This window comes from Mus caroli, unplaced genomic scaffold (genome assembly GCF_978045245.1).
Source record: "Mus caroli unplaced genomic scaffold, Mus_caroli_1 scaffold_14, whole genome shotgun sequence".
Classification (NCBI taxonomy): Eukaryota; Metazoa; Chordata; class Mammalia; order Rodentia; family Muridae; genus Mus; species Mus caroli.
In genome coordinates this window covers 106806730-106832304 of record NW_028227269.1, presented here as the reverse complement: position 1 = coordinate 106832304, position 25575 = coordinate 106806730, and the positions used below count along the sequence as shown (strand labels likewise).

The following is a 25575-nucleotide window of genomic DNA, read 5'->3' as shown; positions in this document are numbered from 1 at the left end:
TTAAAGAGCTTAACATTAGCGCTTTTTATTGTATTGTATAGAGCCATGTTACACATGCTTGGTGCTTCAAACTGAGTTATGTTTTTCTGGATGCGAAGCCATCTGATGCTTGATGCGGATGCTGTAAATACTATAATATTTCTGTGTCTATGATCTATGAGCTAAGGAAAAACCAAGGACAATTCCAGAACAGCAAAGAACACTTAAGAGATGTACATGACACACAATGCAAAGAGTCCTTGAGCCGGGGCCTTTGGGAGTTCCCAGAAAATGAAAACACAACTTTTCTTGCCATTTGTAGACATCAAGGGTTTTAACAGTTGCTGGCATTATAAAGAAGAGGTGGCTCTGGTACCTCCCTCATGCTATGGATGCAGACACCACGTGGCTCCGGGCAGGGAGGCAGGCCAACCAGCACAGCTGCACATCCCCAGTGCTGTTCCTCAGGGTGCCCGAGTGTCTTTAGTCATCAAATCTGCCACTCTGAAATGCGGAGCACAGTGATGCCCACTAGCCCCCCTTGATGGTCTCCAGAGTGCTGGCTAGGCACACCTTGGAAGGTGCACCCCGCCTGTGACACTCAATTCCAATGCCTTAAGCGTTTTTATAAGGGACTGAGTGACAGCTGCTCACATCTGCCACCCACCCTTTCCTATGAAGTCTACATACTGTCCCAGCTGGGGGATGACCTTCCTGGCACCGTACTGATCAACTATGCCCAAAGATGCCGGGTAGCCTCTTAGCCACACAGCTTCCCTCTCCTGCTCAGTACGACTTACTCACCTGAAGGGCCTGTATTAAGCCATCGCGAGGCACCTGAGCTTACCCTGAGAGAAGTTAACCAGCTGTGGGGAAAGCTCGATGCTTTGGAGACCTAACCTACCTGGTCAATGCTGCTGGCACGTGATTTGAAGCATGGAGTAGCTTTTGTTCTGACCAGAGTGAAGTGTTGCAAGCAAGCACATCTGCTTTGGAGTTCTGAGCTCCTGTCCTCAGCTAGAGTGTATCTGCCAGGTCCTGGGCCTGGGCTCTAGAAGAGGTCACACTAACAAAGGGCTGCAAAGTCAGATGGGGCCTCTTATGGCCAGAGATTCAAACAGTCTGTGCTAGAAAAGGAGCTAGCTTCTGCAGCCAGTAGGGCTGCTAGGGCAGTGCCTCTGAGTAGTCAGTCACGGATGGCATCTATCTACTGGCAACTCTGCCCATCTCTGTTCTGATCCTCAAGTAGGCTAGAAGTCAAGAGAATAAGAAACCACGGCAGACTGGCTAAATCATGTCAATTCGGAGCACAGAGGAAAGGAAGCAGTAGTCGGGTCCCTGTCTATTGTGGGGAGTGGGTAAACTTAGGGGGCAAGACTTCCTGGGCCATGGCCATACACTCTAGTCAGTGATTTGAGGGCTGTACCACAGGTGAGTCCTGCTGAGTGGAAAGGTGGGGTGGGTGCTAAGCCATGCCAGCACCATATCCCTGGAGCACCACACACTTCACCGACAAGACAGTTGGCGCTCATCTATGTGAAGACACAAGCTAAAACTGCCTAGAAACATGGGCCGTCTTTGCACAGGTCTTACATGCCCACCAACTTAGCAAACCAAGCAGCATTCAGAAGAACCTGTGTGTGGAAGCCAAATGGGGGAAGGGGGAAAAGTCTTGGTTTTCCTCAGCTCCTCGTCTGGGCAAAGTACACACATCGCAAAGGCCCAGCACAGCGTGAGCTCAGCATCTCTGCGGGAAATAAATGTCACTCTGGAGCGACAGCTCTGTATAGATACTATGCCCCCAACCCCACTACCAAAGAGGGGCAAATATCAAATTTAAAAATAGAAAATAATATCTTATTGGGTGTAAACTTATCCTCTGGAGTTTTTACATTACATTTGCTAAAAACATGCATTTATTTCTGCTCAGATGTAAGAAAATATGTCTATCAGTATTACTTACAAATCAGATTAAGTGTCTAGACAAGGGACTCACTGTTAGAACATCATTTCAAATTAGTAAATTACATCTATAACAAAACTATAAATTCTAACAAGCAAAATGGGTTTAAGCCAAAGCCAATGAGAAGCAGCTTTCTTCTGGCCACTGACATGTCAGGTCCCTACATTGCTGTCCTAAGTGAGGACCCACACACCACGCTGTCTTTGAACTCCCAACAGAAGTTAACTGCACACTGAGAAGACAATGCCAACACAGAAAGGGTGAAGATGATGATCACTGCTCCACTCAAGACAGAAAGGGACAGAAGAGATGGCCAAGGGCATCTCCCAAGGAATCAAGGCACAGAGGATGGATGAGGCCTCGCTCTATACATGGGCCTGACTTTCAGGGTGGCTGGCAGGCCTTTCCACAGCACAGTTCTGCTCTGCTGTGGAGCCTTGGGCAAGGGTCTTGAGGTGCCAGGGCCAGGCTTGAAGGTAGCACAATATTGGGTGAGGGAGGGCAACGTGGCTCTGGCCTGCGACTGCAGGGCATTTGGGAAAGCTTAACCTGATGGCAGGGAGCGAAGGCCTGGGGGAGACACATGGGTACTTGGCTCTGATGGGGCCCCTTTAGTCTTACCCCCTCCTGACTGCCAGGCACAGCAAAGCCTGCCCTCCAGCACACAGCTGGGTCTGCTGTTGAGCTCAGTCCCATCAACTGCTCACTGGATCAGATTCTGGACGAATAAAACAAATGTCCCAAGTTACAACTTCCATGTATGGTTCAGAAGGCACTTCAAAATTCCAGAGCCACGGGGCCACTGTTTCCAGGTCACCAATCCTCCTGGTGAGGCCATAAGAAATTGGGCTAAGCGTTCGACCGGCTGCTCTCCCGGCCTCTTTGTGACTGAACCTGGTACTTGTTTGTCATTTTACCTTGTAGTCAAGCATTCAGCACAGAAAGACAGACAGTTAGGTTTGCATTTTGAATAAATGAGATTTTGATGTATCACGGCAGTTTATAAAATAGTTAACAAGTCTGGTATTTGACCCTAGGTAAGTAAAAGTTCAAAAATTATACATTGAAGAGTCACACATGACAAGTCAAGTACTCACTGAGTACAACTTCCTAATAATCTAATCGCCTTGCCGCTCTGCACTTAATTGTGTCTACAAGCAAACAGCTACTGGCACTCAATTGCTACATCTGATAGCATCTAATAAGGACTGCACTGAGATTTCCTGTTGGACAACCCAAGGAGCCACTGCCATTGAAGGCAGCTTGAGTGATGATGAGAAAGAAGGCAGGCCCATCCTCCCTTGGCGCACCCACTGCCAGTCGGTGCCTTCCCTCCAGAAAGCATCAGGCCCATGCAAACGTCTCACTCCCACACGCACCAAGATATCAAGGGCAATCCTGCCAGCCATGGGTCGTCTGTGTACTCTGAGGTAGTTCCCTAGCTCGGGGTGCCTCCTGCCTGCTCTCGGGATTCAGGGCACGTAGGAAATGCTAAGTGTCCATGCACAGACCTCATCACAGTCACTGTCACTGAGTGCAAAATAAAGGAAACTCGAGTTGCTTTATTTGCTTCCAATTTCTGGGAGGCTCAAGAATTATAAGTATTCTGGACAACAGAAGAAAATAAGGCTGTGCTTACAGATCTCTTTCTGCCGTAATCTTTCTTTAGGATCGCTATTTTATTGTTGCCCTTTCTGTTACACGGATGTACACATCAGATGTTAAAAGGTACAATACATTCTACAACTGAGCACCACTTTCTGTAACTGAACAGGCAAAGAAATTACACTGAACATCAGCATCTGGCAGTATTTTTTGGGGAAAAAAAAAGTGACTAAAATGGGTTTAAATTGATTAACACTATTAAATCACATCTAATATTTGATTCTACATGATTCAATACAGCTATACGATACAATTATACAAAATGTGTTAACATCAAAGAATACAACCAAAATTAAGATAGCAAACAAAACCTATATAACTTTTTTTTGTACAGGAAAATACTTTTGAAGTATGCATGTAACTGCCCATTCTTTTAAAGAAAATCTACCGCAAGCAAAGTTATCAACCTCCAGAAAAATCACACAGCATTACTAAGCATATCCCCAAAAAGTGTACAATATGCACACTTGGAAAATACAAAATTAAAAAAATTGTAAGCAACAGGTGAGCTTCATATTTATAAGAATGTGAAAAGAAGTCCCATTTTTAGCACTGTTGTATAAAGAATTGTCTTTTGATGCGAAGTTCATGAATTGTCCTCCTGTTGGGACCACACTTTACAAAAACACCTTGTTTTTGAAACGAGATTACAGAGCAAGATATAGCATCTTAGCAATGTCATCTTATTAAAGTATTTTTTAAATTTTTACTACTTTATCAAAACATGTCCCTTAAGTGTGTAGGATTCATTTTTAAAATTCTTCCTAGAAATAATATACAAAGGAGAGGCATATTTATTCCCAATCACACTCCTGAAGAGGCTTCCCAGGGTCGAGAAGGTCTTCTCTCTTCTTTTCACTGGTTGTTTTTGGCTTTAGCGTGTGTTAAGATGTGAGATTTCAGGTTAGTTGACTGAGCAAACTTCTTATTACAACCGTCGAAGGGGCACACATAGGGCCTGTCTCCGGTATGGATTCGCACATGTGTGCGCAAATTGAAGTCCAGTGAAAAGCGCTTCCCGCAGCCTTCGAATGTGCACTGTCAAGGAAAAACCAGACATCAACCCACTTGGCAAACAGGACCAGAATCAGGGGCGGTCAATGGCTCACTGCTTGGAAGGAAAACCACCTAAACTATACTGGAGTGAGTGAGTCTCCTTCCTCCTCTGGAGACCCTTCTGAGCGTAACTTAGAATTGACACACAGGGATCTCTGACACTATGAACACATGGTTAGCTCTTACAAAAGCAGAAAGGGTTGTACTGAGTGCAAATTTAAGGTTTTGAGTATTTTCAGAGAAACTCCAGAAAGTAGAATAAATACAGATGATTTAAGATATTTAGTGATGCCAACTGTCACAAAGAACTGTCACAGACTCACTTGATTTTTCTATAAGCAGCACCAAGTGTCCCCTGGAGATGTAGCCAACAGTGCTTATGAGCACTCTATCAGTAATTTAACACATTACTCACTACCAAACATACAACCTTTGAGTCTCTGTAAACACGCTAGGAATTTAGTGTGGAGTTCCTCCCGACAGATATGTAACCCCTGCAGTCACATGCAGTAACCAGGAACCCGAGCAGACCTTCAGAGAGCTACGGAAGGAGTGGGAATAAGATACCCCCACGGGCGCCCCATGGTACTTGATATCACCACCCTGCCCAGCACCCTAGCTTTCAGTTTGGGGAACAGGTACTGGCTCTACCTGAAAGGGCTTCTCTCCAGTATGAACCAGCTGGTGTCGTTTTAGCTTTGAGCTCTCAACGAACGCTTTGCCACACTCTGCACAGACGTGGACTCTGGGACCGTGGGTGTGCAGGTGCTTCCTCATAGCAGAGTTATCCCTGAACATCTTTGTGCAGCCCTTAAAACAGAGAGAGAAGCTTAGTGGTTCACAATGCAAACGGAGAAAGGACTCAATCACTGCACAGCCTTTACTGATGTTTAGAGCAAAACAACCTCCCCAGCACCCCCTTTAACTTTACTTAGCATTACAGAACATTAAGCTATTTAAGACATAAATAAAAAAATTAAAAAATCAGACAGCTGAGAAGAAGGCCTTATTCTTATTTTGTATTGCAAACCCGTGCTTTACAGATGAGGAAACTGAGGCTTAGAGATGTACTGAAGTAGACTTGCCCAAGGTCACACTACTAGTAGTAGCCAGCCAAGCTAGGAGTAGAACCCAGCATCCCGGCTTCCAGCTACACCACAGCCGCCTCACCCAGCTACAGCCCCCAGATGAAGTAACAGAAGCACTGAGAAATAAACGGAGTTAAAATGACGGTAGTCCACCACTACCTTTGGTGGGCCCCGTATTCTGTGCTGCAACAATGGGCTGTCATTCTCCATCGCCTACTGTTCCCTCTTCTCTCTTTGCCTCTTTCCCCTTCTTGACAGAGAAAGAAGCAAGAGGGTCTCCAAGGAATGGCAACTACAGAAGAAATTTATTTGGTGAGACACCAGGAAAAGGAAGAGGCAGGCAAAGCGATACCAGTGCGGGGGAGGCAGATGGATGTGTGGTGCCCGAGAGCAGCATGTCCTCAACAATTTCTTCTGCAGTTGTTGCCCATGATGGAGTGAGTGGGGAAATGGTGAGACAGCATGACAGAAGGACAGCACAGGTCACCACTAGACAGCTTCACAGGCAAAAGGGAGGGAGGGGAAAGCCAGTTTTCCACCTTGACCTCTAACTTCAGTTCCCATTTACACAGAGCAGCACAGAGACCCCGGCACGCATGGCATAACAGTTTTCAAATGCGTCCTAATTGTGGCTTAGATAACACCACATGCATTCCACACCTCCACACGATAAGCATCTACAAGCAGCACAGAGACTGGGGTGCATAGCCTTTATATCAAGTATATTTAATCTGCAAGTGCTATTTTTGGAAATTCTTTATTCCATTCTTGGTTTCTTCTGCCTTGTTTCTCAGCATCCACATTTTCCCTGTTCGATCTGAACGCTGGCCACCACCCTCAGCTCCTCAAAGCACTTTTGAGCCCCCCTTTTTACTTTAACCCAGCTGCATTTGAAAACAGTTATGCACCCTTCTAGTAGTGCAACTAACAGAGCAAAAACAAACTGAGGGAGATTACCACGTCTTTATTTAGTCTATTCTAACAACATCCAAAGTAATTTCCAAGTTTCAGTTATAAGCTTAGAGTCTCATAAAGACTTGTGGGTTAAGTACAACCCAAGGTCTTAAGATAGACTTCATTTGTTAATGGTCCAAAAAGAAATAGTCCTAACACAGTACAGTCAATATACAGGAATAACAACACTGGCCCCTATAGCAGCCCCATTTAACATATCTTAAGTGTCCTTTACTAACAAACAAAATGAAGGCTCCTGTGTTTATAACCCCAAAGCCCTAATTGCTTACTTTGTTTCAGTAACAAAAGTGGAACTCAGAGGGCACACTCCTTATACACACCCTGTCTGCAGCCTGAGCAGAGGTCTAACCACACTCCCCTGCATTACTTACTTTATGAGGGCAAGCTATTGTTCTTGGAGCATCGTCTTCTTTAATTTTTCTTGGCTTCATTCTTATTGAAAAAAAAAAGAGAGAGAGAGAGAAAGAGAGAGAGAGAGAAAGAGACAGATTTGTAGGAGTGGGTCACACTCAGTAAGCATAAATCAAATCGTCCCTAAGGTTTTCCCTTGCACCAACACTAAGCTCCTGGTGTTCCCCTTCTACAAAGGAGAAAGGACCAAGCTGCCCAGACTGCTCAACTGCAAGCTCTCTTCTAGCTTCTAAGTAAAAGTGCTGGTGCTTGGAAAGCCTGCCTCACTCGCTGCCTCTGGCAAAGCTGGTGTGGCTTGGAACCGCACCACCAGCACCATTATCATATGTGACTCAAACACCTCCTCGTCCCACTTACCCTTGTTAAATAAAAACTAACAACCCCACAAAGATCATCAGCCCTGACAACTGCACATTAATTATTTTGTTGGGGTAAGGCATGGCAAGTTACCCAAAATCAGCTGCTCAAAAATACACAACATCTTTAAAAAACACAGTAACAAACAACCACACACATACAAAATGGGCCCACATCATACAGACACAAACCATCTTTGGAAAATAATAATCTTGGAAGTACACATAATACTTTTATACAGAATCATTTATACCCATGTAATAACAACTCTCAAAGGAAACCACAAACGTGCACTGGCTACTACTACTGGCTGATGGACAGGTAAAATTGCCTTGTTTGTTTTTTTCAAGACAGGGTTTCTCTCTGTAGCCCTGGCTGCCTTGAAACCCCCTCTTTCAACCAGGCTGTCCTTGAACTCAAAGAGATCAGGGGCCTCCACTTCCCAAGTGCTGGGATTAAACAGGTACACTGACACTGAGCGAAAGGCATCTCCTGCTAGTGTTTTGGTGGTTGGAGGGAGATGACAGTTTTTATAGGATGTTTCATTTTACTTTGTTTTTGAGACAGGGTTTTGCCACCACAGCTAGTTTTATTTCTAGTTGAAGCTTGTCAACTGAGAACCAGTCTATCTTCTACTTCCTCCAGCAACCTTGGTCTTTCTGAAAGATTTCTCTCCTAGCATTCCTTACAAACTTGCGTATGATCAAGGAGCAAGAAAACTGTGCTCCAGAAAACTATGATTTAAATTTCAAAAACATTTTTGTAGCCCTAGTTGGACTGCCTCACACTCTTGCATGAAGCTTGCTATCTAAACTGTAACTAAGCCAATGGTCCCTCTTAGCAACAATGTGCCAACAATGACTTGTAACATCTCTCAGTAGGTTACTCTTTCCACCCAAACCCAGGACAGAGTATCTGGATGCTCCTTACACTGCCAAGCTAGCAACCTCCCATGCCTAAACAGAGAGAACTTCTACAATGCCTGATGACCAATCTCTTCCCAATTCCAACCCTGCAGACACACTTTAGATTACTAGTATTCCAGTTAGCAAGCATTACTTAAGTGTCTGCTGTTCACAGGCTTTTAACTAGCCTTTGTTGGTCTCAAAAGCCTGTCTCCACTTACAATTCGTACTAGTCTCTTACATGTCAGCGAGCTTGAAGTTTGGGGTTCAGTTCAGAGTAGCAGGAGGCAACTGGTGCTACTGCACCACCTAGAGGCCAGATCAGCATGAATCAGCAGCAATTCATGAATGCTTCTATTTCTTTCAAGTCTTTTTCGCCCCTCCCCAAGACAGGGTTTCTGTGTGACATTGCCCTGGCCATCCTGGAACTTGCTCTGTAGACCAGGCTGCCCTGGCACTCAGAGAGCCTCCGGTCTCTCTCTGCCTCATGAGTGCTGGGATTAAAAGCATATGCCATCACTGCTCAGCTTTCTTTCGAGTCTTAATAGGATGTCTTTGAAATAGGTTCTTACCATATACCCCAGACTAGCCCTGAAATTGTGATCTTATTTCCACATGCTAAGTGCTGGTGACAGATATATGTGGCCACTCCCAATATCATTTTAAAAACTGTGTGCTAATATTCAGTATTAATTTTAGAATGAAAATTTACCATGCATTTGGGCAAACCTAAGACTTCATCAATGGAAGATATAATTGTCCATAACAAGATTGGCTCTTCTCTCAGAAGCTACGCAAAAGAAAAATGAAGGGGTCATTCCCACCCCACCCCAGCATCAAGAAACACTGCTTGAGTTTCTTTCATTGACTGGGATACTTTACAGACCCAGACACGATGAGGACAAATGACAGGATGGATATATGACTTTGAGTTGGCTTCTACTATCTTTATGACCTTGAGCAAATCACTAACTTCTCAGCCTCGGTTTCTTACTCTGTAAGCAGGCACAACCCTTCCTTTATCGGAGCTGCAAGGAGTCCAAGACAGCACACCAGACCCCTGAGCAATGAGTTACTACCATCACTGGTCACATGGTTAGAAATGAAACTCATCCTTTTCTTCTTTGATCTTTGAGAGAGGGTCCAAACCAAGTATCCCAGATTGGCCACGAGCCTGACAACCTTGTGGCTCAGCCTCTGGCATGATAAGGAAGAACTGTAAGTACCAACTACCTACCACACTCAGTAAACTGAACTCATTCTTTAACATTGTATTATTTATGCTTAACAACCCGTAAGGTTCTGATATTCTAAATTATCTTTCAACCAAAAAAAAAACACCCCTAAGATACTGAAAGGAAAAGACAAGCATAAAGCCACCCTCAACAGCTTTTTACTCTACTTGCTACTCAGTTTTATTAAACTAGAGGGCATGTTGAAAGACATGCTGCTTGTAAACTGACATTACCTCAAACTCATCCTGTCACATGTGGAAGGAACACCACCACAAAGACTGAACTCCACAAGTCACATCTGCAGCAACTTCCCAACACCGTTTTAGCAGAGCCCTAACACATGTCCATGTGCTAACGTCTCACAGGCAAAGAATGAGTCTTCTAGCAGTAAGCTAGGAAGTACAAGTCTCCCCAGTATAATAAACTTAGAACCAGGATGTAGGACCTCAGCTGCTAAGACAGTCCATTATCACTCAGCTAGCATCTGCCAGCATCAAGGTCTCATTATGGAGCCCAGGGTGGCCTTGAACTGACAATCCTTCTGCCTCAGCCTCTCAAGTGCTGGAATTACAGGTAGTTGTTCACTTACACACCCAGCAGCCTACAGGATATCACAGTCCAGCTTTAAGGAAATATACAATAAAGAACTGCCTAGCTAAAATTAGGAGACATAAATTACTCACCAGGCCCTAGTCTCTGAACACGTTTTTCAAAAACAGACAACTCGGTAAAATCCCCCCACCTCCCCTCTGTGGTCCCACCTCAAAACTCAGAACCCTTGTTTTCAAGGGTGGTGTCAGGTCAAGACAGGGTTTCACTGTGTCTAGCTATCCTGGAAACCCCTCGGAAGACCAGGCTGGTCTCAAACTCACAGGGAACCTCTGTCCCCTGACAGCTGGAATTACTGGCATGAGCCACCACCACCTGACATTATCATTAATTATTATTATTATTTTTGAGACAGCACTCATGTATCCCAGGTCCAGCTTCAAACACACTATGCAGCTAAGGTTGACTATGTACCTCTCCTGAGCACTACTGGATAAAGACACACAACACTCGACTTACATGTAAGCCTAGGGTTTCCTGCATACAAGACAAGCACTTCTGAAAACCAAGCAATCCGACCCTCCAGCTTTAAAGACAGAACTTCCAAATAAAATTCATTACATTTTTTTTTCTTTTTAAACTTATGTCTATGTTAAGCAGTCTAAACAGAGGGTGGCAGTCTAAGACATTCTTGTCTTCAAGTCTAGGCCAGCACACCCATACTGCCAAGGGTAGAACAGAGAGAAACATGAACTCTCAGGCATAAGCTAAGACCTCAGGGCCCAAGCGTTGCCCTCCAATCACAGGACAGAGTCAGGCCTGAATGAGCTTTGCCATAACTGGTGGAGATCATATGGTCTGATCCACAACCGTGAAACATGGTGCCTCTACTTGATATTCTATTGTGGGAATCCCAGACAAAGGCCCCTGGAAGACCCCACTCCAAGACAATACAGACTCACAATATAGAGATTTGAAAATAGCGGGGCATACAGGTTCTGGCATTTCTCTCTACCACCAATAGAGTCCATGTAGGTCAATATGATCTTTAAGGGATCTAATTCTACATGGGACTGGAGTCTAATCCTCAACACCTCGGTGCCACACTTCCCTATTTTTACACTCTAGCAAACTGAGCAAGACAACACCCAATTCTAACATAGAATGAGAGTAAAAGTAAAGACCATGTGGGCTGGGCTCCAGTTCAGCAGCACTGCCAAACATGTACAAGGCTCTGGGCTCCAAAAAGACTTGTCACAGTGAATGTTCCTCTTCAAACATTGCTGCACTGTCTTCTCATCACTTGCCGTGGCCATGGCATTCATGACATCATTCTCTGTAAGTGGCCTTCTCCCTGGTTTCTTTATCCTTGGTGCTCTGAGATATCACCGGGGCAGGGAGTCAAAACAATGCCAAGAGCCATCACATCTGAGTTGTCCTGCTCACAACCTGTAGCTTCCCTCTCTCTTTAGTCTTTCCAGTCCTCTATCTGCCACTGCACCAGTGCTGCAATGTGTAACAGAGATGCTTTTTTTCCGCTCTCCTGGTTGGTCTTTCAGAAGGTTCTTCATCGGCAGCCAGGCCGCCTCACCTCCCCAAGTCTCGACTTCAAATGATTCTCTTCTGCCTTCTCTGCTTCCTCTTACTCCCCAAACACAAGGGTTTCCCCAAAACTTCCCATCTTAGAACTCCTGTAAGATCTTCATTTTAGCATGACTTCCCTCTAACTTCTTCCTAAAAACATCAAGTCTATATGAGTTTATGATGTAATCAGGTGGATATTGGTGGCCTTTTGTCTTCCTTAACCAGACACACAGAAAACATTCTTTACCTCTTGTCATCTCTAATGTCTACTCTATCTACCCTACTCTTCTAGCTTGAGCCTTCTCTTTGACGCTTTCTCCCGTACACAAAGGGATCGAGCCATCTTGGATTCTGCTAGAAAGTCATCCTCTCCAACTCACAAAACTCTTCCTCCCTACTCACGTCTCAGCTGCTGCTCTCCACAAAAAGTCCACACATCTTTAGCCAGCATTCATTTTCCTTAAGCACCCCAATTCCCAGCATAATTGTACATCATTTGTATTTTCTGTTGAGCCATTCTGCTCTGGTGTGCACGCCCTAAAACACGGAAGCCTGTTTCTTATTTATCAAAACAGTACGTTCAAGCCAGGTATAGAGTTACACACCTATACTCCCTGGACTTGGGAGGTTGAGGCAAGATTCTGAGATCAAGGCCATAGTGGGCTACAGTGAGACTGTCTTAAAACTCTAGGCTCATCAAGGCGCACATCAGCCACCAACATGTCTACAACATACTGCAGACGTCACCACCCATCTCTGTGTCCTTATCCAATTCTAAACAGCAAGGAAGAGCTGGTTAACTTTAGGGATTTGATTCAGTATGCCCCCAAAACATACCTCCTGCCAAATTGGTAGGTACATTACAAATTTAATCTCTGTTTGTAGCTTTTTTTGGGGGGAGGGGGTGTTTAATACATCATTCATATAATTGTACCTGAAATATAACTGGAATATAACAAAATCTGGAGAACAGTGTTATTAACAGACACACTGTTGCTAAGCTATGACAAATGAAACAAATGGCTCTGCTCAACCTCAGGCAAGGAAGATGCTACACTATTAGCAATTCCATCTTATTTAAAATGTTACATTTTGTACACCTCCTACCCCCACCACGTCCTCATAAAAAATGACCACGACACTAAAAACTAATATAAACAGCAGAGACTTCTATTGGACCCCAGCCTATTTCAGGCAAAACAAATACAAGTATCAATAAATACAGATATTGACTGCTCAGAACAGATCTCAGCCTGGGAGGCCACAGAAGTCCCACCAGTCAGCTTGGCACCAGGAGCTACTACACTCATCATACCAAATCATGAACTGCTGAAAATTCCTTCTGTGGTTAAAGCATCCAGATTAAACCTGGACACATTGTAACAAAGAGATACAAAGGCGATGTGACACTCCCAGGCAACACCAGCTGTAGAACCAGAGAGCATCTGCCTCATCTCAGTATGCAAACATCTAAAATGCCGCCCTTCACACATCAATAGCACAGCTATTACCAAAACCGTTTGCTTTGGTTTTCAGAGGTGTCCCTAGAGAAAGAATATAAACCACCACTGTCACGTGGGAACAACAAAATACAGCTGGAAAGATTCAGGCACTTCCTAGACTAGAAAGAAAGGTTCTTGCAACTTACCTGGCAAATTCTGCCAGTTGCTTAGGGTCTGAGAGGTCAATGCCAGGTATCCCTCCAGGAGGGAGTTTCTTGCCTGTCATATATTCAGAATAATCAGGAGGTGAGTTCTCTCCAATGATCTGCTCTTCAACCACTGTTTCATGGTCAATATCTTTTTTTTCATCTGAAACACATGAGATTGATCATCTTAACTATATAAACACATTGAGTAAAATAAAAGCTTTTCAGTGGAATCCTCATAAGTAACTATTTATGGCTCCTATTTTTAATTCTCAACCATTTACTGTGTGTCCTCAATCTTTTCGAACTCCTAAGTCACCCAAACCTTCTAAGTCAAGAGCAGCAGACCTTCCTTCACATTAGTGGTCAGTTAGCCTAGCAGAAGCAGCTAGCTCTCTCTGAGTGTACTGTCATACATTCTCCAGGTTTACCCCTGTCTAACAGGCTTCTCTCAGTTTGCCTTTTACCCATTTCACAAACCAGTACATGAAAGAAATAAGAGCATTCTTCTTCCAAGTCAAGCAATCACTACAAGTTAAGTCACTCCAAAAGGAAAGCAAAGGAGACACAAAAACCAAACGCCTCTCAGATGCCCTCTTTTGGACCCAGCTGATACCTGCATGCAAAAACTAAGAATCTTTTTTAAAAAGTGCCCCACTACTATAAACAGAAGTTTTTTTGTTTTGTTTTTAAACAATCCTTTCCACTTCCTCAGGGGTCCTGTATGGCTACTTTTCTGATGCAAGGTCAGGTGGATCTGATTGGCTCTAACAGAGCATAAACCCACAAAAACTGTCATTGCCTGGCCCTTCAGACACTTGATCTACATGATAAGATTTTATTCAGAGAAAAGAGGATTAAAGTGATAAATTTTCTACTTGCAAAGGTAATGATTTCTGAGAAATATGATTTAGTACCAAATGAATAAATTTCCAGAAGATCCTTACAAAACTGAAGATTTCCTTTAGAGGACTAAACCATAGTTTGTTAAGCAGATACAGTTCTTGGAGGATGGTGGTGTCACTTGCTGAGTTAGCCAAGTGGGGAAGAGATGATGAGAAGGGGGTAGGGGGAAGAAATCTAGCTTCTCTTTGCTTTGAGATGTCCATGCCGGCTGCCAGAAGCAAGGACAGGGAATAAAAAGGAATCTACACTGGAGAGAATAGTGCCAGTCATTGGCACACAGACTTCATTTATAGCCACAGAAACAAAGAACACACCCACTGAAAATGGAGAAGGGTCCTAGAGCCACCCCCTAATTCCAACAATGGAAAAACAAAAATTTGCAAAGGAGATCAAACAGTTAAGAAGGGTGAAAGACACAGTGGAAGCCTATAGCAGGGGTGCATGGCCTGTATCACCTGTACTACATCTTATGCTGTGAACCAAAGCTGGGTTCTCTGCCAGAGCAAGTGCTCCTAACTGCTAAGCTGCCATCTCTCCAGCCCCTTGTTCTGTCCTGTACCACCCCCACCCCCACCCCCATCAGACTCTTATTATGTGGTCCATGCTGGCCTGCTCTATATTCAGTCCCCACCTTAAAGTTAGGATTGGTTACAGGGACACACACACATCACATACAACCTTTTGCATTGGCTATTATTACAGTCTTCTAATCTCATAATACTGAAAACAAAAGTACAAAAAAATGTAAGCTGATCTACTTTGAATGTCAAATACAATGTTGATTTCTGCAAACGACAACAGGTGATAGCGTACACAAACCAAAGCAAATTATGTTCAGGAAGTAAATGAACTAATGCTGGTTTAAAAATTAATGCACTAGATTAAGGGGACATGTCCAATCTCTTGACACTAACATCTACAAATGTGTTAGGCCAGTTCACTGCAATATTAGGATATATATATATATATATATATATATATATAAATAAAATCCTCAGGCTGAAGGTTGGGCATGCCTATTAGTGGTTCATTGCTTGAGTCTCCTTTTTCAGACAAAGTTGGCATGGGACCAGATTTGACAGGGTAATAGACCACAGCCTATTTGGAAAGGCTAAGAACCTAAGACACTGACTGAAAAGGAATGCAGTGGCAAGAGTGCCTTGTTGAGAATGACAGGCTAAAACTGCCCATCCTGTATTTCTACACCAACATTATGGCCAGATGCAGATGACCCAGAACTACCAGAGCAGAGCTAAGCAGCCCAAGATACAGCTGTGGAAGAAACCAAGTCTAGCCAACAGCATCTGGGAGGGGGAGGCTGAGCCATTCATCCACATTCCACACTCCCTGTACATGATACTACCCCAAAATCAGAAAGCTATGTAGACTAGTCCTCAACCCCCCTACCAAGGATGACCTTTCCAGTCTGATGAAAAGTAAACCAAGGGACAGAAAACAACCTCTAGTTACTAAGTCCTCATTAAAAACATTATACCAAAAGGCTGAGAGCTCTCAAGGTCTACCAGTCAAAAGGGAGTTTCCTCTACCCAATGTGTACCAACCAAACAGGTTTTCTCACAGTTTTTTGGTGCCTGATATAGGGCATGTAATAAACTTTCCTCTCCCTGCCTCTTCTCATGATCATTTCTCCTCCAACACCTACAATGAAACCTATTTCCCAAGGCCTTTGATTCTCACAATACATCCACCACTCATAGCTTTTTGTTTCTTCACCCATTAAAAAATAAGAACCTACTTTATAAGATTAGTAGCATGTTAAAATGCTAATCATTCTATCTGGAATGTGATGGGAGTTGAAAACACAATATTTTTGGGAGGGAGAGACAAGAGTTTCACTATGTAGCTCTGGCTGTCTTGGAACTCAGTGGACCAGGTTGCCCTTGAACACACCAAGATCCCTCTGCCTCTGCCCCCAAGTGCTGCTGGGATTAAAGGTGTGTGCCACTATGCTCAGCACATTCTGGCTTCTCTTTCCCTCCCTCCTGATTAGGGCCTCAGACTTTGGGGATGAGCACATTTTGCACCGTGTAACAGATCTGACACGCATCTGCAGTCAAATGTGCATACCCAGTAGACTCCTCCAATGGTGGCTTATAGTCCTGGAGATCAGTTATAGTCACTATGAGGATTTTCCCTCTTGAGGCTGGGGGTTGGGGATAAGGGGCTGCCACATTCCTTGGCTCATGACCCCTACACAATCACAATTCATAACGTCTTGCTTTCTAATCACCTCCTGTCTGAGGCTCTTCTCCCTGACTCCTTCAAGTGATTACAAGGACACTGGTGTGATTATATTTAGGGCCCATCTAGATAATCCAAGATCCTCTCCCTGCCTCTCAAGAACCTTAATAAGAGGTATAAATAAAGCAACAATAAGATCCCAGGAATTAATACCCAGGTATATTTGGTGATATTTTTCAGCACAGCACAACATATTCACATAAAGATTTTAAGCTGAAGATTTAACATATGGAAGGAACCCTTAGTTCCATCCCAGAACAACCTCCACCACAACCACCAAACCTTCAAGTTCAATTTCAAAGGTAAAACTTTCACTCACATGCAGCCTCACTCTCAAATTGTTGTATTACACAGCATCTAAATCTTCCCTTCAGTTTGTACCGCTGAAGCAGAAGAACGTCAGTCACCAACCTAATGAAACGAGGTATTCTCCACCAGGCTTAATGATTCTAAAGAATGCTGAGCTCAACAGTCATAGCAAGCCTATCAAGAAGATGGAAGAGCAGGGCCCGGTAGCTGACACCTTTGATCCTACGCAGAGGCAGGAGGATATCTCAGTTCAAGGCTAGCATTGTCTGCAGAGCAAGTTCCAGGACAGCCAGAGAAACCCTGTCTTGAAAAACTAAAAAACAAACAAACAAACAAACAAAAGATGGGAAATCAGAAAACTTCAACTAGAGAATATTTCACGTTTTACACTTTTTAGACATCACTGGCAGATCCAAGATCCAATGACAACAATCTGGCAGAAACAAGGTTTCCCTTTGTAATTTGTATACACGTGTTTGTCCTGGGAGAAGAGTGCCACGACACTGGAATGGAAGTCAGAGGAGAGTAACTCTGCGGAGTCAACCCTTACCTTCAACCTTCAGTGAACTGAACACAGCTTACCAGGCTTGCATCATGAGGCAGAAAGTACCTTCTGCCCAAAGCCATCTGGTCTGCCCTAACACAACGTGAAGACTATAGACATGACTATATTGAGGACTCCCCTTCATGTAAGACAGCCAGACACACTTTTCCTTTTGCGTACTGGGGTCAAACCCAAGGCCTGAGCTCATACTTGACAAGCAACTGACTCCTTGGCTATAACCTGCGTGGGGCACCACTCATTCTTCTTAAATATTTACTTTCATTTTATGTTGTCAGTGTGAGTGCCTGTACATGCATATACAATGCCCTTGGGACCAGAAGAGAGCAACAGATCTCTGGAACTTGGGTTAAAAGTTACAGATCTATTAGTACTAGGAATTGAACCCACGTCTTCTGCAAGAGCACCCAGTGTTAACTGCTACATCTATCTTCTCAAACCCCATTTTTCTTTCCTTTTGAAACAAAATTAGGGGTTGATAAAAGTTTCTTATTGACTTAAAACAGATTTAGAGGAGAAAGTAAAAGAAATGCTTAGAAAAAGGCTTATTATATACAGCAAGACACGAATATGGGTTTCTCAAAAATTTTTTTTTTCCTTCTTAAAAAAGACAGGCTTCTTGGGGCCCAGAGAGATGGCTCAGTATTAAAAGGAAGACACTTGTTTCCAAGGCCAACAACTTGAGTTGGATCCCTGGAACTGACATGGTAGAAAGAACCAACTTCTAAAAGCTGCCCTCTGAACTCCACATGCACGTGATCCTCCTGTCATAATGCTACCCAAAGCCCACTTTCTTAGTTTTTTTCATCTTGGTATCAAGTCAGGACAGTGTAATTTCCATTTTCATCTTCACTGCCAGGAAGGAAGCTCATTACAGAGTTGACTCCAATGATTCTGCTTCTATTTTCTCCATTTACATATTCACCTACTCATGCAAGCATCCTCCTATCTCTGGCCATTGTGGTCTCATTTTGATCAAGAGACATCATCTACAGCACTGACACACACACACACACACACACACACACACACACACACACACACACACACAGAAATGGCAGTGTTCCCTAGTCAGGAACAACTTGCCCACATTAGAAACCACACTTAAGATCTCCCTACCATTTCCTAGTAACTTAATAAAACTAATGTTTTTAATACCCAAATCCTGTTTTAGGTATTCAATTTTAAAAGTAGTTTTGGATGATGTGTGTAGGAAACAGCACCCAGAAAGCTGACAAAGGAATACTACCTGAATATGAGACCAGCCTGAGCTTCCTATCTCACAAGTACTGCTCATCTGGGAGGGAAGGGAAGGGACAGAGACGGGGAGGGGTAGGGGGCATGCAGGGAGGGGGCATGCAGGGAGGGGGGACTGAGGAGATGGTTTGGTAAGTAAGACTGATGGACTCAAGTTTAGAGTTCAGCTCCCATGTTAAATTCAAAGCTGGGGGAGGGGTGAGAAGAAACAGGACATCCTTATTTGACCTCTCCAAGCCCTCGTACATAGCACCACACACACACACACACACAGAGAGAGAGAGAGAGAGAGAGAGAGAGAGAGAGAGAGAGAGAAGAACTGTAAAGTATTTTTCTGATAAAACTATAAAGGTTCTACTTTTTTTTTAACTCTTCCTATTTCAATTATTCTTAAAGCAGGAGCAAGAATAGAGTCATCTGAACAAGAGGAGGGGTTAAACCGGGTGTGGTGGCGCACACCTTTAATCCCGGCGCTTGGAAGGCAGAGGCAGGCAGATCTCTGAGTTCAAGGCCAGCCTGGTCTACAGAGGGAGTTCCAGGACAGCCAGGGCTATACAGAGAAACCCTGTCTCAAAAAACCAAAAAAAAAAAAAGAAAAAAAAAAGGAGGGGTTAAACAAAAGAATGAAGGAAATCTTAGGAGATCCTCTCTGCATTAACTGTCCTGCTAATGACCCCGTTATGTCTTCAGTTTTTCAGTTTTCAGGGACGGACTGCCTAGGCAAACTTCAAAACATGCAGAAATGCCATTGTAAGCAACCCCCCGAGTGCCCAGTGTAGGTCTTTCCCCACTTTTTAAATGGGTCTGTTTTTGCCTGCATATATGCACCACATGCATGCTTGGTACCCAAAGGCCAGAAGGTATTAGATCCCATTACAACAGTTTTGAGTCACCATTCGGTGCTGACAATCAAACCTGGTTCTCCTGAAAAGTAACCAGTGCCCTCAACCACTGACCACCCAAGTCTCTTTTTTATCAATTTTTTCAAAAGCTTAAAATGCTTGGTAGTCGATAGGAAAGGAACCTTAACCTTTCCTAAAAGCGACTTTTTTTCTGTTGGCAGAAGAGAGCAGTTGTCAGTAGCAATTAAGGACAGTCAAAGGTCACTGAGCTTAGCAGGCTGGGGCTCCCAGGGACCAGACCAGAACTGGGGTCTAAGACTGAGGTTGCTTATATAGGGCATGTAGCTGACAGGATTGCTTTGGAGAATTTGAGGATTTGGTTCCATGGAAATTTATGACTGTGGTCCATCTACCTTATGATTACAGACAGTAAATGAGATTACCACAGAACTGAAAATGGCCATCACTGACAAGCCTTGAGTTTTTCTGAATGTATAGAATAAGGAAAAATGTAACAATGTGGTTTTATTTCAACTTTTTTCTAGTGTCACATGTTTTTACTCAATTGACCACACATCAGGTTTAACAGGAGATAATTAAAGCCACCTAAGTTTCTCTCAAAGCTGGATGCTTATGGTATGTGATTTCCTTTATTATTAGTTATATAAAAATTAATTCACTCATATGATTCTGATAACTATTTCCAAGAAATACAGCTCTGTCAATAATGAAGGGAAAACCTAAACATCAATTTGAAAATAACTACAAATATTCAAAACACTGGCAAATTGTTAAGTATTGAAATGTTTAGGCTTTAATTTTATCCAAAAGTCATTATATTATGGATTATCATTCAGCCACAAAAAAAAAAAAAAATGGATTAACATGCTAATCCAGATACAAAAGGGCAAATATGTTCTGATTCTCTTTGCATAGTGTCTGGGATAGAGACTAGCGGGAGAGGAGGACTGAGAAGTGACTGCTCATAGGTCTGTGACGCCAAGATAGTGATTTATGATTATAATCCCAATTTGGGACACAATGTTAGACCCTTACCTCCAAAAACAAAACAAAGTGGCAGGTTGTGGTGGCACACCCCTTTAATCCCAGCACTGGGAGAGCCAGGAGCTGGTGGATCTCTGTGAGTTTGAGACCAGCCCAGTCTATATAAGTGAGTTCAAGACCTACATGGAAAGATAAGGTCTCAAAAAGCAAACAAACCAAAACAGAACTGATAACCATTTGTTGTGTAAGTTTCTTAAGAGATTGTAATGTCCCATCTGGCATGAAACTCCTTAAGCAGGAAAATAACTCAGAATAGATTCAGGAAGTACCTGAAACTGATCAGACCCTCTAGGTTCCTCCTTACCAGAATAAACAGTAAACACTGAGACTTCAGCAGAAGGAAGCTGCGCTACAAAGACTTTGAGACCAGACTATCATCCTGGAAGAGGTTTATACCAACTGAGGCACCTGGAAAGGGAACTCTCCAATCTGTTCAGTTGCCTGCAGGCTGGGCACTATGCTTCTGGGTTCCAGCCTGTGAGCCTCACCTGTGCTAGGTGGGCTTTGGTAACGAATGTCTTTGAGTCATTTCTGCTCCGGTAAGTGACCCCTAACTTATAGGCCTAAAAGTAACCCAATAAAACTCATTGGTTCACCAGGTTGAACTTTGGTGGCTAAGCATATTTTAATCTGTTGTGGGTTCCCTATCTGAGGTGAGTAAACTTGTCTGTTGCATCTCCCCAGGAGAAATCTTGTCACATACCATCATTGCAGCATCTCATAAACTACCAACTATGAAAAACAAGAAGGGGAAAAAGGAGCAGGCTTCTAAGTCTATAATGGTTACAGTACTTTGCTACTGTTTCATTCAAACTATGACCCCCCAACACAAAATGCTGTCACAGTTCAGAGGACAACAAGCACAAAAGCAAAACCCAAGTATCTGGTTTCCACAAATTTCTACTAAAATGTGCTAACAACAACAAACCTCCTAGAGGTACAAATAACTAGTGTCTTAAGATGACTCAACATTGTTGCTGGGCTGTGCTGTCTCCTATTTTTTATTTTGTACTCAAGAAACAGAGACAGGCTGAGCTCTTCAGGCCAGCCTGGTCTGTAGCTTGAGTTCCAGGACAGTCAGGAACATAGGAAAACCCTGTCTGGAAAAACAACAACAAAAGACTACCCCACATGTACTATCTTTGTAAGAACTGCTAAGTTTGGGGCTTATGTAAATCTGTGGCATCCTAGTTTAATTAATCTAATGCACTAATTTAATAAACTTCTATACACTGTGGAGTTGCAACTCAAGCCTGGGATCAAGTGAAGTCTATTCCTCCCACAGCAACATATAAGACGCATTTACATTTAACTTAGCTAATCTGTTTATATTTCTTCACTTACTGCAGTCTTAATTTAGTTCTGAAGATTAAATTATTTGCAGAATCTGAACTTGAGACACACATAGTTAGTTGACCACACACCACTTAGCTTCTTTTTGGTAATAAGTGCAAGCTACAAAGGCAAGGAAGATGGATCATTTACCACAAGACATTTCTGAGGAAATAGGCCATCCCTTGCTCTTGACATCAAATATTGATAAGCACCATTTTTGCAGACTACTCAGTAACACACTAGACAATTAAGGGTTTGAAGAAATAGCTACCAAAATGCCCCCAAGCTGCTCTATATGCCCTTGTAAGCAAGCAGCCAGTCACACAAGTAATGGCTAAATGCCAACTGAATTGTCAATTAATCCACCTTAGCCAGGCCCTTCACTTTCTCCCCTGAACTAAACATACACGATTCATCAATACCACACAACCAAGTGTTTTTCTGTCTAGAAAAGCAAACTAACAACTTGGTAAGCTCTAATGTTAAACATCTGAAGCAAGCTATTTTATAACGTAAGTTTTTTATATAGTTAATGTACTCGGTACTCCAAATGTGGTAAATTCATCCAAAGCTCAAAACCTGCTTTCCTTATTTCACTCTTATTAAAAGTGAAAAAAAAAAAAAAAAAAAAAAAAAAGCTTTTAAAGACCTCAGCATGCAAACTACTGTTAGCAACCAAAAAAATGTGTTGAAGGCACTGGATAACTTTTAGGTACTGGCTTGTGACGTTGCATACAGCTCCTGATAACCTACCGTGCAGATAATAACCAGGGATTCATTCAGCGAGGAACAGTGCCCTGAGCACTTCTTTCTATAGGACGCTCTCCCTCTTCTGCACCACAGACCCATCAAGCTTACTGTCACTTGGATACTACCATAGATTAGCTTTTCATCTTTCACTCATTTCCCCAAATTTTAACATTTTAATAAACTACACATCAAGGCTCAAGTTACGCTTTCAAATCCATCAAATTTAATCATCACTAGGGCTACATGAACTAGGTATGGTGAGATTCTTCTGTCTAGTAGTTTCTTAACAATAAAGCTGACTAGCTTGGTGACATAGTACTAGGATAAAGTGAACAGTCAACAGCCTTTCCAGGGCTCTACCTGACTTGACTCATGCGGGGAAGGAACTCTTCGGTGCCCTACACAGGCTTCCTGACTTTCGCTAAAAGGCATATTAAACCAGTAAAACAAATTATCCACTTTTTTGATTCTTTTCGTGGGGAAAACAAGACCACAGATACTGATAACTAAGCGATTTTTATTAGTTTGTTGGCAAATGTCCTAAGCTGTGTAAACTAGCCCAGTCTGTCTGCATAGGGCCCACCACTTAACAAAATTCACAACGCGTAAAGGCCATTGAACGGCTCTGGCTCTTCATTCCCCTAACTCCCGTTCTAGGTCGATCAGGCGAGGAGCGCGTTGGCAGCGCGGGTGACAGGTTCCAACGGCCGCCGAACCCGCACACGAGCGCCCTACGTGCCACCCAAGTCCCGCCCCGCAGCGGCGACGGCCTGGGCCAGCGTGACCGCGGGGCAGCTGCGGCGGGGCTCTGCGCCGCCCGCTCCGGGAAGGACTTCGGGGAGACGCTACGCGTCCGAGGGGGCCGAGCGGAGCCGAGCGGGGCGGGGCCCCGACAGCCCCCGGGGACGGCGGGGGAGCGGCGCGCGTCCGCCCTGCGCCACGGCCCTGTCAACGCCCGGCGGGTGGTCCGGCGCGGGGCGGCGCCCTCAACCGGCCCCGCTGCACGTCCGTTGGCTCGGGCGTGGAGGGGCGCTGGCCCCTCCCTCCCCGCCCGCCGCCCCAGCCCGCTTCCGCTCGCACAAACTACGCCATTGCGGCCTAGCCGGGCGCCGCCCCTCCCCCGCGCCGCCATCTTCGCGGCCCGCCGCCCCCGCCATCTTTTGGGGCCGCCATACTTGCCCGGGCGGAGAAGATGGCGGCGCCCATCACACACATAAAACATGGCTTCCCTTCAAAACAAAAACATCCCGAGCGGCGGCGCGCCGCCGGCACTCACCCGAGGACCACATGGTGACCGAGAACTCGCCCTCCAGGGTCTTGATCTGCACCTGCTTCTGCTCCCACTTCTTATTCCCCGGGTCGGCGCCGCCGCCGCCCGCCGCGCCGGCCCCGCCGCCCAGGTAACTCTTCTTGCCGCTCTTCTTGCCGCCGCCCTTCTTCACGCGGCCGCCGCCTGACGAGGCCCCGCCGCCGCTCTTGCCGGCCGCCGCCACGGTGACCAGCGTCTGCTCTATGTAGTCGTCGTCGCCGCCGGCCGGCGCGGGCACCGGGATGAGGATCTGGTCCTCGAAGCCGTCCTCGGCGCGCAGCCCGTCCGAGTCGTCCCCGCCGACCACCTCCTCGCGCGTCTGCACCAGGATCACCTCCTGGTGGTGGTGCACTTGGGTCGGGTCGTCCGTCACCAGCGGCTGCAGCGCGATCATGGGCGGGTGGTGGTGGTGGTGGTGGTGGTGGTGATGGTGGTGGCCGGCGTGCCCGTGGCCGCCCCCGCCGCCGCCGTGGTCGCCGCCACCACCGTCCTCGTCGTCGTCCTCCTCCTCCTCCTCCTCGCCCACCACCGTGGTCTCGATGGTCTCCACCGGGATGGTCTCCACCTCGATCTCATGCAGCTCCACGATCTCGGCCGGCATCTCCGAGCCGTCCGTGGCGATGTAGAGGGTGTCGCCCGAGGCCATGGCTGAGGGCTCCGCCGCCACGGCCGCCGCGGCAGGCGGCCTCGGCTCCTGGGCTGCGGGAGGGAGGGCGGGCGGGCGAGGAGGCGGCCGGCCGTGGGGAAGGAAGGCAGAGGGAGGAAGGCAGCGGGCGGGCGGGGGGAGAGGGGGCGGGCGGCGGGGGAAGGGGCGGGCGCGGCGGCCGCGGGGCTTCCCCGCCTCCCGAGATCGGTGCGCCCCGCGCTGGCTGGCTCGCTCGCTCGGCCGCTGCCTGTCCTGCTTCCCCGCCTGACTTCGCCTCGCCTCGGCTGCCTGCCCTGGCTGTGGCCGCGCCTCCTCCCGCCCTCCGGGCCGGCGTTACGCTGCCCCCTGCCTCCTGTGCCTCCGCCTCCTTCCACACAAATACCAACTCCTCAACCCCGAGCCCAGATCTCGCCGCCGCCGCCGCCGCCACACTCTGCTCCGGCTCGGCCTCGCGAGACTTCCGCGGGGCTCTCGGCCCCGCCCCGTCCCCGATTCCCCACTCGCTGTTCCGGCTCTCGCTCCTCCCTCGCTACCAATCGCACGGCCCCTCGAGGCGCCGGGGCCCCGCCTACTCCCAACCAGGCTCCTCCCGATTGGGGGCCCCCGCTGGGTTAGGGGGCGTGGCGGCCCGCACGCGCGCTGGCTGGCCCCCCCCGGCGCGTGACGTCAGCTACGCGCCGCCGTCGCCTTACGGCACTCGGCGTCGCGCGAACCCGGGCGTCCGTGGTGCAACAGTGACAAAAGTGCCGCTCAGGGGCCTCAGTCGCTGACAGGAGTGGGGCGTCGGCGCTGCGCCTTCCGCCTCGGGAGCCGGCGAACTTTCCGCGCGACCCGGGCGCACGGTAACGAGCTGGGGTGAAGGGGGGCGCGCGCCTGGGGCTGGCGTGCTGCCGGCGGGCGTGCGACCGGCGGCCGCG

The 25575-nt window shown here is 45.9% G+C and overlaps 1 protein-coding gene across 1 annotated transcript; it reads right to left on the bottom strand.

Moving 5' to 3' along the window:
- Positions 1-24740, bottom strand: Yy1 (YY1 transcription factor). Its single transcript, XM_021178883.3, has 5 exons — positions 23980-24740; positions 13416-13578; positions 7098-7158; positions 5315-5473; positions 1-4645 (listed from the first exon to the last, which is right to left on the bottom strand). The coding sequence occupies exons 1-5, from the start codon at positions 24656-24658 to the stop codon at positions 4463-4465; spliced, it is 1245 nt and encodes a 414-aa protein (XP_021034542.1). The 5' UTR covers positions 24659-24740; the 3' UTR covers positions 1-4462.
- Positions 24741-25575: the final 835 nt, after the last annotated feature.

Excerpts from the sequence above, each read along its gene's own strand:
- Yy1 (XM_021178883.3), bottom strand. The coding sequence starts at position 24,658 with ATGGCCTCGGGCGACACCCTCTACATCGCCACGGACGGCTCGGAGATG. Across the intron at positions 5,474-7,097 it reads CAATAGCTTGCCCTCATAAA|GGCTGCACAAAGATGTTCAG; the intron begins GTAAGTAATGCA and ends CTCTGTTTTAAG. Across the intron at positions 4,646-5,314 it reads CTGGAGAGAAGCCCTTTCAG|TGCACATTCGAAGGCTGCGG; the intron begins GTAGAGCCAGTA and ends TTTCCTTGACAG.